Consider the following 15803-nt stretch of genomic DNA (forward strand, 5'->3'; position numbering starts at 1 on the left):
ATGCAATGCACTTGGGGAAGGTTAAGCATTTATTTGCTTTAACATGTTTCCTCCTTCTTTTGATTCTTTCAACTCTTAAAGTTTTAAGGGAAAGAAATACTTACCTACTGCTGTAGCAAGCGACGAGGTAAACCTGTAAAGCAATAAGAAAGACCGTGTCAATGAACGGCTCTTTGAGGGAATAGGAATTGGGAACGATACAACATTACCCTTCGTGATTCCCCTCATTTAAGATTAAATTGACAACTCCTTGAGTTTTCTCGGATGCTGATAATTCCCTTCTGACAAAAACAGGAGCTTATGTTAGAAATGAGAGGATTGAGGGTAAATTGAGAACGATACAAATTACCCTTCTTCCATTTTGCCTTCAAAGCTAGCAGAGTCTTTTCTCCTCTTTACTTTGTTCAGCCTTCTCTGTCTCAGCCTGCTCCTCCATACTCTTGGTCACGGAGCTCGAATGAAATCCTCTATAATTAGGGGTGCTCCCAAATAGAGGGTTCTATTGTCAGGGCATGTTGTGTCAATGCGGTTCCAGCATGTTGAGAAGTTTCTTGTGGATGCTCCGATTCTCGACTGCACAGGCATGTGCAATTGCTTGCGTGGAGAACTTCGCAAGCAAAGCTAATCTCTACTTTAAAGGTTTTTGACGAACATGGGCATGACTACCATTGAGACTTCTGTGGTTGTCAGGATCGGCCTTGACGCCATTTTGTCATGTGCGAAGTCTTTTCCAGCTGCTTGCACAGGATCTTTACTCAAATTTGTCCTATATAAAAAGAAAGAATGTGTCATTTCTATGCTAAAGTGGATGAACTTTAGGAACGAAATACACCCTTTTTTATGGACTGGGAGATTGCATGCCCCATAGTCTACTCTTCCAATTAAGCACTTCTTCGTCATGCTTCATTCGAGAGGTCCCGACATTGGTGCTCTATCCGGCTCGCTAGCACGTCAGAGTCATGTTCCCCAGTTCATTATCGGTAGTAATGAAATTTGCCCCATGTTTCATTTGAAGGTTGGATGATCTTCGCTTGGACTCGCTCCTATCGATGAGTTGGTCCGCGATCATTACATGATGTGCTTCTTCGCTTTGTGTCATTTCCAAATGTCCCTTTCGTAATAATAAATCAAAAAGGAGTATGCTCCGAGACACGAAGTGAAGCGAGTTAGAAAGACAAACAGTCTATGAGCATGCATGCTTTTTCACCACCGTTCTTTTTCGCTCTTTTGAAAAATGATAAAACGTTTGTTTTATTTTCAAAAGTTTAGAAATGAGGGAGCATGAGGAAGCCCGGGCCTCAGAACACTTTCCTTTACATGGCTGGATATCATCAACGGGCCGGTTTGGGATACTTCCTCAGGCCCTCAAAACAAAACATTTGTAATTCTTTTGAATAGTTCAGGCGAATTACATTTGTTGGAATGGAAATTGCAATACCAAAATTCCAAGCATAATTACAAATTCGTAAAACCGGAATTCTAGAAAACAAATTTGAGACTTTAGAAAGCAAGAAAAGCTCCTACATAGGAGGATTCAAACTATTAAATATGCCTCTATTCTAAAGGAGGAAAATTGAGTCTTCGCTTTACTCAATGATGACATCCGCGCCTCCTGCTTGATTGGGTGGTGCATTTCGGACTGAAAACATCTTTGCATCCAGCAATTTCTGGACCTTATTTTTCAGGACAGCACAGTCATTGATGGAATGTCCCATTTCGCCCAAATGATAGTCACATGCCTTGGAGGGGTCGTAGTTGGGGAAACGCTCAGGATTTTAACGCTTTGGCTCTTTAGCAAGCAACCTCTTTTCCAGGAGAATAGGCAGGATCCGAGACATAGGCAAAGGGAGTGGCGTGAATCGCTTTTTGTTATTTCCCTTTGGGGCGGCTTGCGGCTTGAGGCCGTTGTCCGTCCACCGCTTATCTCAATCATTTGGGAAGGACGAACGGTTTGGGTGTATGCAACATCCGCATCTGTCAGGGGTTCTTTCTCCTTCTTCATGTCGAGTTTCTTGCTTGTGGAAGTGGGGTCTGTAAACCACCCCTCACGCAATCCCATTTCGATTCGTTCGCCCACGTGAACAAGACGATTAAGTGGATTCAAAGAGTGGCACCAACCAAGTGCGGTGCTCGTATTCATATGGAAGAGACTTTATGAACAACTTCACTTGTTCATGATCGGTGAGTCATGGGGTAACCTGGGCGGCCAAGTTTCTCCATCTGGTGGCATACTCTTTAAAGGACTCACTCTTCTTCTTCTCGCCATGTTCCGGATCGTCACGAGTGAAGGTGACGTCAAGGTTGAACCGATAATGCTTGAGGAATGCATCACGGCATCATCCCAAGACTTAAAAGTATCCACATCCTTCGACATATACCATGTCGCCGGCCCGTCAAACTCGCTTGAAAGGTCCGAATCATGAGGGGTTCATTGTCAACGCATCTTGGGTCATCCGCACATGATACATGTGCAAATGATGTCCTGGGCATGAGGTACCGTCATACTTCTCGAATTCCGCATCTTGAATTTTTTCGGTACTTTGACCCGTTTGTATATAGACAGGTCAAGTGGGACAAGATTTTGCGGGCCTCAGAAATGCTTTCAAAGATCTCCTCGACCTTTGCAAGGCGTTTGTCCCTGCTCTCATCAGCATGCCTTCAAGTTCAGCTTCTTGACAGCAAGCGGGAAGCGGATCGTCCTCCAAACAGGGCATTTTATCACATCGGCAGATGCTTTGTCTTTTCCAGTAGACGGTGGTGATAACACCACCTCAACTGCTGCAGGCGTAGGTGTGAGCTTGCCATGAATGGATTCCACCTGCTTTGTGAGATTTTGGATCGCATTGATGACCATTTTCATCTCATCTTCCATGTTGTTGAGACGGACGTTTTCTTCGGCCATTTTTTGTAACTACCTATGAAAACGCGTATATGAATGAGTATAATGCCCAATAAAGAATCATTCTATGACTTAGTCATATTATTATTGCATAATGTACTTATTTGCAAAGAAAAAAGAGAGAAAAAAAAAGGTTTTATTTATATATCATTACAGGTGGCGTCCCCGGGGTTCGAACCCCGGTCGCCTCGGACCCTGAGGCTACATCCCCGGATACCACTGGGCCGAAGGCCGCGGTGGTGTCAGTACGGGGCAAAAAAAAATTATTTAAAGTATAAAAAGCGGCCCGAGCTATATTAACATTTGTACAAACCATAAACATTTTTACAGGAGATATTCAAAACCCCTAAACATAAATACAGGGACATATAAAAGACAGGGCTTTTAACAAGAAGATGCCCTTTCCTGATGCTCATTCTATAGACGATGGGAAGCTACGCCTCGGAGCCGTTTATTTTCACGGACAAGCTCCGCAATAAGCGTATCCTTCGTCCCCACGGCCCTCTCGAGCTGGTCGATCCGTGTTTGGCGACCGGGCTTGTTGGGTACATCCGGACTTTGGCCGTAGCTCGCCGGATTTTGTGATGTATGATGTAGAATAAAGAGGCATGGTGGACTTTTTCTTGCCCTTTCAACAGCTTTAGGCACAAGAATGATCTCAAGGTTGACATTCATCCATTTTCTCTGGATGACACCAATTTCGTCACCGTAATTATAATTTGAGCGAGTGAATCGGTTCGAAGCAAATCTGTCGTAAGAGGTGGCGGGATCTCCGGAGGCCTCAGATCGGCGAGCTACCCGGTAGAGGGTAGTATGAAGTGATGCCGATAACCCGAGCAAAGGGACGTGGTTGTGAAACCGGTGAGCATACCGAACCCGACCTCATGGAACCATTTAGCATGCCACAAGAAAGCCTCTGGATCGGGTTTTTCAAAAATCTATCCAGGTAGAATAATCCTTATGAGGGAATTATTTTCTAAAACCTCGAACCTTTGAATCGGGTACATGAAGTCATCGACTTCAAAAAGCCGCATGAGATGCCCAAAACCTCTCAAATGAGATAAAAACCAGATTTGTAAAATCTCCGGGCGGCCCGCATAATTTTATCATCATTTTGTTTAAAACGGTTCAAAGACAAAAATGTTTCGCTAGAACCGAGTTAACATAACCCAAGCCGTGCAAATTTGTTTGGCCACATACGCAATTGAAGGGTTTATTGAATTTCTACGATGGGGGAAAATGACACACCCAACAAAAGCAAGGATAAAAATTTTAGCTTTTTGGCTCATGGGTTGACTTTCAAAACGTTCATTTAGGAAAAACCAGGGGCAGGCATTGCAATAGGCTTTAACGACTCTTTTCACGGTATTGCTATCGGTTCGCAAAAACTGGGATAATTCGGATAGAGGAGACACACCCAAAAGTGGTTTGATGAGTTCGATCCCAAAGGCTTTCCAATGACAACGCCTGTACTCCTCCGTGGGTCGGGTCATCTCAAACTTACCGAATATGAAAGTGGATGTTTGTGGACACCGAAATGTGCTAATGCTTGCATCATGCCGAATGGATGTTGATTTTGAGCAAGGGGAGTAGGCGACCAATTCTTGCTTTAACATACCGTTGGCCATTTTGATCGAGTCGGTCCCACCATGCCAGAAGCTCTTTTTTAGGAGTGGGGACAAATTGGACATCAGCTCTTCCCATCGTGTATAAAATGCAATCAACGGGTGGCCTAAAAAAAACGAATCAAATGAATAAGTACACTGGATAATAAAATGAAAAGGGATGAATATATACCTTTCCTTGAACCATGGCAATCACAATGACATACACATGAGGAGTGAGGTTCGATTTCTATCTAGATCGGCCCAAAGAAATGAAGTTAAAAGGGTGCCCGACCGTCGCAGCCTCGCGTTGGTGTCAAGTCCTTTTAACCTCGGCCGAATCGAAAGGAATATCTTATAGTCACGCGAATAGCGGCTAAAGATACTTCTTTACGATTTTTTAGAAATAAATTCCGGGGAAAAGAAAGGCAACCTCTACATCGCGGACTCGCGTTCGAGGTCGTATCTTTCTTAACACCATCCTAGGATGCCCTATCGCGCCCAGTCCCAAGCGTGGTTGTGTGTGCAACGGTGTAGTGCTAAATCATTAAAGCATGCACAACAAATTATAAACAATCAATTCGAACCCGCAAGAACAAACAACACCTTAATGTCGTTCATACCTGAGTCCTTACGCCAAACAAAATCATTTTGAACAGGATAAAATTTTTGGCCTAAGTCCACTTTTAAAAAAAACAAGTCCCCAGCGGAGTCGCCAGTCTGTCGCGACCGAACTCCCGAGCCCTTTTTTAAACGACATGCAAAGAGAAGGGGGCTCACCCGGTACGTGCTAAGTCTAGGTTCGGGACTTAACTCCTGGCTCTCCCAAGCCCATACCATATCGCGACTTAGGGTTTAAGTTTTTAACATGCAAGTGGTTTATATCGAGGAGTCGCCACTAATCGATTTGGGGTGGGTCGATTAGAAACCCAAATAGGGTGATGGGAGAATCACCCTATTCCTACGAACCGTAGATTAACCGAATTGGGACTTGGTTACACTAGTTAGATAACTAATGCCCTTTCTGTACCATTTTACCCCTGTTCATTTCTCGAAAACATTTGTCGTGCAATTTTGATTGATTTTAGGACCTTTCTCCTAACATGTGAGGTGATCAAGCGAGTGCATAATCAGAAACGATTAGCAGTCAGGAACACAACCATTCATGCAGCCTAAGGTTCTAACCTTAACTAAGTCAGATGACATTCAAAACACAACAGCTCAAGCAATTGTATTAAAAACATGCATAACAATACAACGGTAATAAAAACTATCATGCAAAATACTACCGCGTAATCCTAGGTTTATCTAATTTAAACATGGTAAATTATGCATAATAATACTATAACAAATAAAACATTTAGAATATAATACAATTTTAAAAAAAAAAAATTAATTTTTTAATTTTTTAATTTTTTTTCGAAAAAAAAAAATAATAATAATAATAATACAGAAGAAAGAACAAATAATAATAATAATAATAATTTTTTTTTCTTAAAATTTTTTTTAAAATTTTTAATTTTTAATTTTTTTTAATAAAATAATATTATAATATTAACCGGGTCGGGTCGGATCCGACCCGGGTCAATCTGATCCGACCCGGGCGTTGACTCGGGTCTGAACCGATATCCGGCCATTGGAACCGACTCCGAGTCAACGGATCCGACCGGCGTTGATTTCGGGTCGGATCTGCTGATTCGGGCCGAATCCGACCCGAACAAACAGACCTGAGGAGGGCGCTGGCGATGCCAAAATTGGCCGTCCGCCTGGCCGACCAGCGGGGCCGCCCCTAAGTCGCCCGACTAGGACCGCCCGCTGGCCATGCCACTCCACCCTGAGCCGCCGTCGGACCACCGTTCGCGGCCGGCGATGAAACAAAACCGGCGTGGTTGAGACATTTCGTCGAACGCCCGCGGGCGCGTGGAAAACGGGGATTCCGACCTCCTCCGGCGATCCGGTCGACTCTGGCGGCTCCGGGTTCACCTCCGACGGCGACTAGAGTCGGGACCGACGACGGTATGGGCCGGATTCGCGCTGAAACGGCCGGGCGCGAGTCCCGCCAAACCGAGCCAAAAATCGTGGAAACGAGGAGCTTCGCGGCGAGTGGGCTCACCGGCCGACGGGCCCGGGCGGCTTCCGCAGAAGTCCGGCGCGCCGACGACCGCCGCCGGGTTCTTCTTTAGCTCCGGCGGACTCTCGCCCCTCTCTCTTCTCTCGTTTCACTCTCTAATCTCTCTCGGTCTCTCTCGGTTTCTCTCTCTCACTCTGTTTTTCTCTGCTCTGTTTTCTCTCAAAATGTCCGACCGGGGCTGCTTCCGGGGGTTGCCGGTCGGCTTGCTGGTGACGACGAGGCCGGCTGGGACATGCAAGACCCTCCGAGGCTCCTCTCTCTTCTCGGTTTCTCTCTGATTCTCTCCGGCCTCTCTCGGACTCTCTCTCCGTTTTTCTCCAAAAATGGCCGACCCCCGGGCGTTCTCTCTCTCTCTGACCTTAAGGCGGCATCGACGTGTCTCTCTGCCTCTCTGCGTCGGCGTGACCTCGGCCTGCACCGGCCTACGCCACGCCACGACTTTCGTGGCCATTTGCAGGCCGGTGCAGAGCAGAGCAGAGCAAAAGGGGGGCCGGTTCGGTGAAGGTGCGAGAGAGGGAGAGAGAGCCTGGGAGATGAGGAAGACGGGACCGGCCTTAATGGCGATCCCTCGTGCGTGCCCGCCCGGGCCTCTCTCGCCGGATGACGACGATGAGGAGCGGCGCCGCCGTGCGTCACGCCTTGGTCGCGCACGGGGAGAACAGGGGAGGAGAGAGCGGCCGCGCAGGGGAAGGAAGGAAGGAAGAAGGTCAGTAGGCCGGCCAGCCCAAGAAGGGCGTGGGAAAGAAGAAGGAAAGGAAAGCGGGACGGCCCGCGCGAAGGGAAAAAAGAAAGAAAAGGGTCGGGGCCCGGGGAAAAAAGGAAAAAAGGAAAAAGAAATGGGTCGGCTACTCACCCGACCTACCCGACTCGATTTTATTTTTTTTTTTTGGTGTTTTTTTTTTTTTTTAATTTTTGTTTAAAATTTAAGAAAATATGCTCTAATAGGCCCTATTAATTCACATATGCCTAATGTCTATATGCAATGCATTTAAATAGAAATATTTTTTTGTTTTAGGAATTAAAGAAAATTAATTCCTAAATTTTGTGTAATTAATTTTGGGCAAATCAAAAATAGGTGTCAACATTATTAAAGTCAATCAAAGCCATATGGGATTTTTTTCATCATATTCAACTAATTAAATGATCTGTGTTATCAGGAAATTATAATAGTATGTTTCAACTTATAAGATGCAAAAAGAAACAGTGCCATTCTTATGCAAATGGACATTTGTATCTTCAGATTTTTTTTGGTAAATAAAAATAAGTGATATTTCTCCATAAACTTTCATATGGCGCGCTTGGCTTAAAGATGTTGCTTATAACCTAAAAAGTGTATTGCTAACCAATGTCACCACATCTCTTTTTAAACGTACTTTACAAAAATAAAGTTTCAGTTTTCAAAAAAAAAATGATTAAACACTCCGCAAATATAGTTGATGAAATGAAAATCGAGTCCTTCCTTAGCTACTTAGAGGTGGCCCACCATCACTCTTTAGCAAATTCTTTTGAAAAATTAACACAAGTCATATGAAAATTTACAAATAAACATTTGTACTTTGCAAAATGGTTTCACGTATTTGGTCTTAAATAAAAGTCAAAGTGCACGAGCTACAAAATTTGAAAAAAAAAAATCAAAAGATAAAACATTGAGGTGCATTTGCCTTAGTTGTTTTAAAGCAATTTACTATTTTTTCTTTATTTTCACGAATTTCAAAAGATCGTCAAAAAAAAATTAAATGTGAGTTCATGTGTCCATTTTTATACACGGGAAGGATAAAAAGATAACAAAATCGGTGCAAATCCAATTTTTTTTTCAAAAAAAATCAAAAACAAAAAGTTACAAGTTGAATGCCTTCCCCCGTATCCAGACGTACTCAGATGAACCATTTGAAAAAACTTGCAGAGGTCCTGGTTCCGTGACTGGATGCGGACAGCTACAAGCGGAGACTCTTCTAACGAACTCCTTTCTGAAATAAGATGGCTTCAGTGGGAGGTCTGGAGAAGCAAATCGCCTCTTCCAACGACCAATTTGCATCTACCGAACTTATCGGTGCTGGAATTATCAGAGAGCGTGATGACAGAGGACCGGGAAGAAGGGAGTTTGATGACGGTAAGATGGCGGAAAAGAAGAGACATCCTCTCTGTCTCTGTGATTTTTTGGGTTTTGTTTTTGTTTAGCCGATCCCGCCACTCATTCTTTTAACAGCTTTATTCTCCTCTTTTTTGTGTAGCCGCCAGAGCGGCTACAAGTTCACAGATGGTGCTTTGGTTTAAGATATACTCGTGATTTCTCGGATTTATCACACAGCCAGATCATCACAGAGGATTGGGAAGGATGGAGTTTGATCACGGTAAGATTGGGGAGAGAAAAGACATCCTCTCTCTGTCTCTGATTTTTTGCGTTTTGTTTTTGTTGAGCCAATCCCCTACTCGTTCTTTTGACAGCTTTATTCTCCTCTTTTTGTGTAGCCGGCAAAGCAGCTTCAAGTTCACAGATGGATCTTTGGTTTAAGATGTACTCCTGATTTCTCGGATTTATCATACAGCCACATCATCACAGAGGATTGGGAAGGATGGAGTTTGATCACGGTAAGATTGGGGAGAAAAAAGACATCTCTCTCTCTCTCTCTCTGATTTTTTGGGTTTTGTTTTTGTTTAGCCGATCCCCCACTCATTCTTTTGACAGCTTTATACTCCTCTTTTTGTGTAGACGGCAGAGCGGCTACGAGTTCTCGACCTTAGCGGTTGCAACGGTTTAAGATGTACTCCTGATCTCTCGGCTTTCACGCAGTTGAGGGTTCTCCGCTTGGACCATTGTGCCGCACTAGAGCATCTACACCCTTCTGTTGGCAAACTCAAGAGCCTCATTTCCTTGGAATTGAGCTTCTGTTTTAGTCTCAAGGAGCTACCAGAGGAAGTGTGCGAATTAAAAGAATTAGAAGAACTTGTATTAGATGATTCTGGTATTACAGAGATCTCTACGTCTATCATTGGTTCTCTGAAGAAGCTGAAGACACTGAGCGCCTACCGTTGTGAGTCACTGAGAGAAATCCCTAACTCAATTGGGGATTTACAAAATTTGCAACACCTGAACTTGAGTGATTCTGGGATTGAAAAGCTTCCCAGTGCTATTGGGGATCTTTCTTCTCTCCAGCACCTTGACCTATGGCGCTGTGACAAGCTCCGGTCGCTGCCACGGCTTTCTAGCCTAATCCACCTAGAAGAACTCCATCTTCTAGGATGCCATCTACTTGAAGACATCCCCGAGCTTCCCTCGAGACTCTTGATACTCCGTATTGAGAAGTGTGGTAAGCTAATATTGCTTAAGCTCGATGGATTGAAGAACTTGGAAGAGCTTTCAATAAAAAGGTGCAGTTCAATTGAAAGATTGGACCTTTCACGGTTAATTCATCTGAAACGATTACACGCTGAGCATTGCAATGACCTAGTCGAAATTCAGGGCAGTGATAATTTGGAGTTCTTGGAGGGCATATTTATATATGACTGCAATTCCTTTAAAAGGCTTCTCTGTCCAAAATCAGGGCGTTTGAAGTGGTTAGTGGCTGTCAGGTGCAACAATCTAGTTGAAATTCGAGGTCTTGATGGTGCGAAATTCTTAGAAGTGTTGGATTTTATAGGATGCGAATCAATGGAGATGTTGCCAAATTTGACGGGATGTGAGAAGTTACGATCTCTAATTGTTCGAAACTACAACAAACTTACTCAGCTTCGGGAACTTGAAAAGTTGGATTTGATTGATTTGGATATTTCTGGTTGCGACTCATTGGAAGCAATATCGAAATTATCTTGCACGCGCGTTATTAGAAGTTCTGAATGAGAGCTGTGTTGTGTTCTCTATGGAAATGTTATCTTGCAGTGATAATGATGTGAGGAATCTTATATTACAACAGTGAGACGAGTCATGTTTCTTCAATAGAGATAAATAAGCAGTGAACAATCTTTTTCCTTTTGAGATTCATGACCTACTTTATCTTCTTTTCACACGAAGGTTTTCCATGGCATGGTTCTGTACTTTCTTTAAATTGCTAGTCTTACATAATTGAAGGAGTGGGGGAGTTGCTCATAGAAGCTAACATGATGCTTCAGCCAAGATCAAAATGTAGAACCAAATGTCAATAGAAGGCATAGTAAGATTCTTTATCCTGGAATGGCCAGTGTGAACGAATAGAGTAACAGTTTTCTCGAGGCTCTCTTTTTTTAGAATGATTTGCTCCACACCGGGTATCTATTTGATTGATTTTGGAAACTCCAGATCTGCCTCTGTATAATTGCTGTTGATTACGTTATAGCAATGTTTTTCGTTTACACTTCCATTGGCAGCTTCTGTAGACTGCAAACAGATAGCAGCTTGCGAGGCAAGAATGAAAATATCAACAAAGGTAAACAAGAATTACTTGGTGATTAACAGAGTCCCTATTGATAAACGCGGGATTTGAAATTTTCATCTAGAGGCCGATGAACTTCTGCTACTCATTATTATATACTACGCCCAGAATTTCCCAATGTCGAAAGTTCATATTTTCTTTGAAAAAAGTCCTTGGCCATTTTGAGTTCCTTTGCGAGTTCTTTTGTATGTCAAATTTGACTAATGGCAGATGTCCTGTTTGGGACAAATGCCTTTTGATTTTCCGTGATGAACGAAAACCCTGTCAAGTTTCTTATTGTTCCCTTGCTATCCTGCATTAACCTTCCCAGAAGAGCATCACTTTCCGGTAAATATGATGAACTGAGCTAAAATAAAATTCAAGGTTCAAGTGCTTCTGGTTGGTGACAAAAAAAAAATGTTTAAAGTAGTTTTAGTTAGTCTGTCATATATGAATGTAGACCACCTTGACATTACTAGTAGTCAAACTGTTGTTTTGAAAGATTATCAAGCAAGGTAAACTGTTGTTGCTTCTATGACAGGTTTGGTTGGTCTATGTAACGATCTAGGCTTACTTTGGGACTTCAATTCAATTAACTGTATCGATGACCTTTTGCATTAATGGGCAATTTTTTGCCCATCTCTGAAACAAGCTGGGACGAGGAGCTCAAGAATTTGCTAATTAGTTTGCATCCCGTCTGATCCTATTGTTGTCATGGAATTGCTTTATCACATGACTGATTTGGGTGTGGCTGACTGGGCTGAGGAACTTCAAATTCCATACCTGAGACCGATCAAAATAAAGAAAAGGGATTTTGCAGGGGAAGCATCAGCAACAGCTGAGGACACTCTTGTGTGCCAACCTTGAAGACGCTCCGGGGTCGACTGGAGTGTCCCAAGGAAGTTTTGATGCTTCTGAATTTTCAAACACTTGATCTGATCTCTACTTCACATCCCTGAATGATTGTAAATGTATTTTTTTCAATTAAATATGCTTTCTGTACGCTCAATAGGTTCTAGCTCTCCTTTAATCAAATGCTAAGCTGCTGATTTTTTGTATGTTGCCCTGATGCAGAGTTGTCCGATGCAGTTGTATTCTAATGATATCACTCTGGAATTGATGAGGCTCTGCAGAGGGAGGTATGCACTGCTAGGCTCCTCCATATCTATCGGTTTATTTATGTGATGATATCCTTTGAATGTTGTCATATAGGTTTCTAATTTGATAAGCTCAGTTCTCATGTATGCAGCATTGGATTTGTAAAGTTGAAATTGACCTCCTTGCAAACTATCCCGTATTGCTGATTTTGCTAATTGGATCTTGCAAAATAACCCAGTAGCAATTCATCTTTCTGTTCTGTAGTTTAGGCACTTCACCTTTTCAGCATAATTTTATTAACTTCAATTCCGTTCCCAAACACAAACAGGGAAAGTGTTGCTAATTGCTTACTTCTTTTAAGCCTGTTGGTTTCTTTTTCATCAGCCAGCTAATGAAGTCTCTGTTCATTGTGGTCCAACTCCGATTGGTGTCGATGTTTACGCATTTGTAACTTATCTCTCATGGGGTAAATTCTGATGCTACAATCTTGGATATCTTCATTTATATGATAATTAGTCAGTGCTATCTTCCTTGTGCAGATTAAAGCTGCATTTGATGAAACTCGGAGAAAGTCCCCAAACACCAGGGGTTGGAGATATGGGCAAGAATGAGCTATGTCAGTATGGAAAGGCATTCCGAAGTTCTTTGCTATTGGCGTTTATCATTTGCTCCGTGTTGTTAATACTCTTCAAAGGATTCTTGATATAAGACAACATCTTCTCGTGTGGTGTATTAGTCCTTTGCAAGCTTTGAAATCGTGCTATTCTTTAGCAAAGGCCGCATCATAAATCACTTGGAGAAATACCGCATGTGCAGGTGGTTCTATATGTGAAGTCAAGCATAAAATGAGATTTGTTAACAAGATTACCATTTAGATGTCCACTTCAAGCTACAGTTTTGTGACTGGGAGAGACTTTTTTCGTGGAAAAAGCAAATGCTGTGGAATAAGCAAATAGTCTGTCTAAAGAGTTTCAATCAAAAGGTTTCCAAGAAGACAGTAGTTTCTCATTTTGGACGAATTTTGAACACAAAATAAAGGCGTTCATTAGTGTAAAATTATCTCTCTGGTCTGGTTAGCTCGGAAAATTCATATGTAGGCATTTTGCAATCACTTTGGTCGTGTAATTTCAAACTTGATTTATTTAAGCATGAATATAAAAGCAGAAGAGACACAACCATGTATATTTTCATACCTAAACCAAGTAGAGAGACCAGTTCGTTCCTGAAGAGCAGCATTACTTTTTCCTTTCGAGATTCTCTCAGGTGGACGAATTGGTGGTTCGCGTAAAAATTGCTGTTTAAATTGTTTAGACAAGGAAGGAGGCTACTGGTAGAAGCTATAACATAGTGTGTTTATTGCAGAGAAGAGGAGAAGAAAATGAAGAAGATCATATCAAAGCCGGGACGGGAGAAGGTGCGTCACAGTGTTCGGCTGGATCATCAAGTTGAAATTGGGGAGAGCGTGGCAATCTTAGGATCCACAAGAGAATTGGGATCGTGGTAGAAGAATGTGGCAATGGACTGGACCAAGAGCAGATGGGTATGTGAGTTAGAACAGAAAGGAGGCGAATCTGTCAAATTAGAAGAACTTGTATTAAATTTTGCTGATATTACTGAGATTCCTACATCTATCGGTTCTCTGAGGAAGCTGGAGAAATCGAGTGCCAGCTGTTGTGAGTCTCTCAGAAAAATCCCTAGCTCAATTTGGGATTACAGAATTTGCAACATCTGGACATTAGTGGTTGTGGGATTGAAAAGCTTCCTAGTGCTATTGGAAGGTTAAAAATCTGCGCACTCTAAGTCTCCTATCATGCCGTAGTCTGAAAGAGCAATTCCAAGTGAAATTGGTGACTTGTCTTTGCTCGAGATTGTCAATATCACTTGCGTGCTGATATTAACCTGCTAGAAAGCATTCGTAATCTTTCTTCTCTCCAATGCCTTAGCCTATTGGGCTGTGACAAGCTCCGGTCACTGCCAGAGCTTCCTTCGGGCTTGATGTATCTATGGATCTCTTGTCAGAGTTCCACGTTGCCACAGCTTTCTAGCTCAATCCACCTAGAAAAACTCCATCTTCAGGCATGCCATCTACTTGAAGACATCCCGGAGCTTTCCTCAAGACTCTTGAAACTCCTTATTTGGGAGTGTGATAAGCCGATATTGCTTAAGCTCGATGGATTGAAGAACTTGGAAGAGTTTTCAATAAAAAAAACTGCAGTTCCATTGAAAGGTTGGACCTTTCACAATTAATTCGTCTGAAAAAATTACACGTTACGGATTGCAATAACCTAGTTGAAATTCAGGGCCAGGATAATTTGAAGTTCTTGAAGGGCATATTTATGTATGACTGCAATTCCATTGAAAGGCTTCTCTATCCAGAATCATGGTGTTTCAAGAAATTAGTGGCTGTCAGGTGCAACAATCTAGTCTAAATTCAAGGTCCCAAGGCTGCGAAGTTCTTAGAAAAGTTGGATTTTAGAGGATGCGAATCAATGGAAACTTTGCCAAATTTGACGGGATGTGAGAGGTTATGATCTCTAAATGTTCGAGATTGCAAGAAACTTACTCAACTTCAAGGACTTGAAAAGTTGGATTTAATTGATTTGGATATTTCTGGTTGCGACTCATTGGAAGCAATACCGAAATTATCTGGAACACGCGTCTTTAGAAATTATGAATCAAAGTTGTATTGCGACTCATAGAGTGATGTTTCCTCAACAGAGGTTAATAAGCAGTGAACAATCATTTTTCTTCTGAGATTCATGACCTACTTTTCATCACTATCTTCTTTTGACAAGAAGGTTTTCTATCACAGGGTTCTGATTATGAACCATCCTAAATTGTTAGTCTTACATAATTGAAGGAGTGGGGGAGTTGGTCATAGAAGCTGACATGATGTTTTGGCCAAGATCAAAATGTAGACCCAAATGTCAATAGAAGGCATTGGTGTAACAGTCTGAATTTTCGATCCTTTTCCCGGGATTTAGGAAATGAATTTGATCAATGCACTTATAGTGAAATCTCACCCGGAAATGCGCATTCACGGGATGCTAACCTTAGGGGTAGGGCCGTTACGGGATTGAGTTCGCACGACCAAAGAACTCGACCTGGGTTTGATCTTCAACCATATGAATTGACGAGGGAATGTTTTGATCCAACCGAGACCGGTCTATCTGATTGATCGTGTCCGAAGGGAACTAGTGACAGACCCTCGCAATTATATGACAATCGAGGTCGTCCTGGGTAGAGTAAACTTAAACGTGATTTGACTTAGTGTCGGTCACGGGTCGAGAGCGCGTAATTCCAGAGAGCCACCCGTTAGCCAAAGATAAGCTAAAGTCGCGATTATCCAATTTTAGTTATTTCTTGGAATTCGGGCCCGGGAATCGAGAATTTTGAAAGTGACAATTTTGAGCGGCCGATGACGTTTTTGGCTTGGCCAACCTTGGGACCACCCATTTCTGCAAAAAAATGGATTTCGGTCCGGGACCCGGAAATGACGATTTTGCCCCTCTGGTCACCGATGGCGATTCTGAAGTCGTTTGAGGTTATTTTTCGAGGCTAGTGTCATTTTGGGGTGGCCACGCACATTCAGAGTGGTTTTGGCCAAAAATTGGAATTTCGACAAAAATTGAAAAAATAATATTATTTTATTCCTGAAACTTTGACGTGGATTTTCGAGGGCTTGC

The 15803-nt window shown here is 42.5% G+C and overlaps 2 protein-coding genes across 3 annotated transcripts in view; both read left to right on the top strand.

Annotated features, from left to right (window-relative positions):
* LOC115662493 (disease resistance protein RPV1-like) overlaps nucleotides 1-10607 on the top strand; it is a 193121-nt gene extending 182514 nt beyond the window's left edge. For both annotated transcript variants that reach the window (XM_056309526.1, XM_056309527.1), the window contains 4 exons: nucleotides 8538-8744; nucleotides 8866-8985; nucleotides 9104-9223; nucleotides 9345-10607. In XM_056309526.1, coding sequence (XP_056165501.1) covers nucleotides 8538-8744; nucleotides 8866-8985; nucleotides 9104-9223; nucleotides 9345-10472 — 1575 coding nt within the window. In that variant the 3' untranslated portion in view covers nucleotides 10473-10607. The remainder of the gene's footprint in view (nucleotides 1-8537; nucleotides 8745-8865; nucleotides 8986-9103; nucleotides 9224-9344) is intronic.
* LOC115662822 (disease resistance protein RPV1-like) overlaps nucleotides 1-15803 on the top strand; it is a 207020-nt gene that overhangs the window by 15677 nt on the left and 175540 nt on the right. The gene's annotated exons all lie outside the window — the stretch shown is intronic.

This window comes from Syzygium oleosum, unplaced genomic scaffold (genome assembly GCF_021117445.2).
Source record: "Syzygium oleosum isolate NSW1041296 unplaced genomic scaffold, Sole_v2.1 Sole_v2.03, whole genome shotgun sequence".
Classification (NCBI taxonomy): Eukaryota; Viridiplantae; Streptophyta; class Magnoliopsida; order Myrtales; family Myrtaceae; genus Syzygium; species Syzygium oleosum.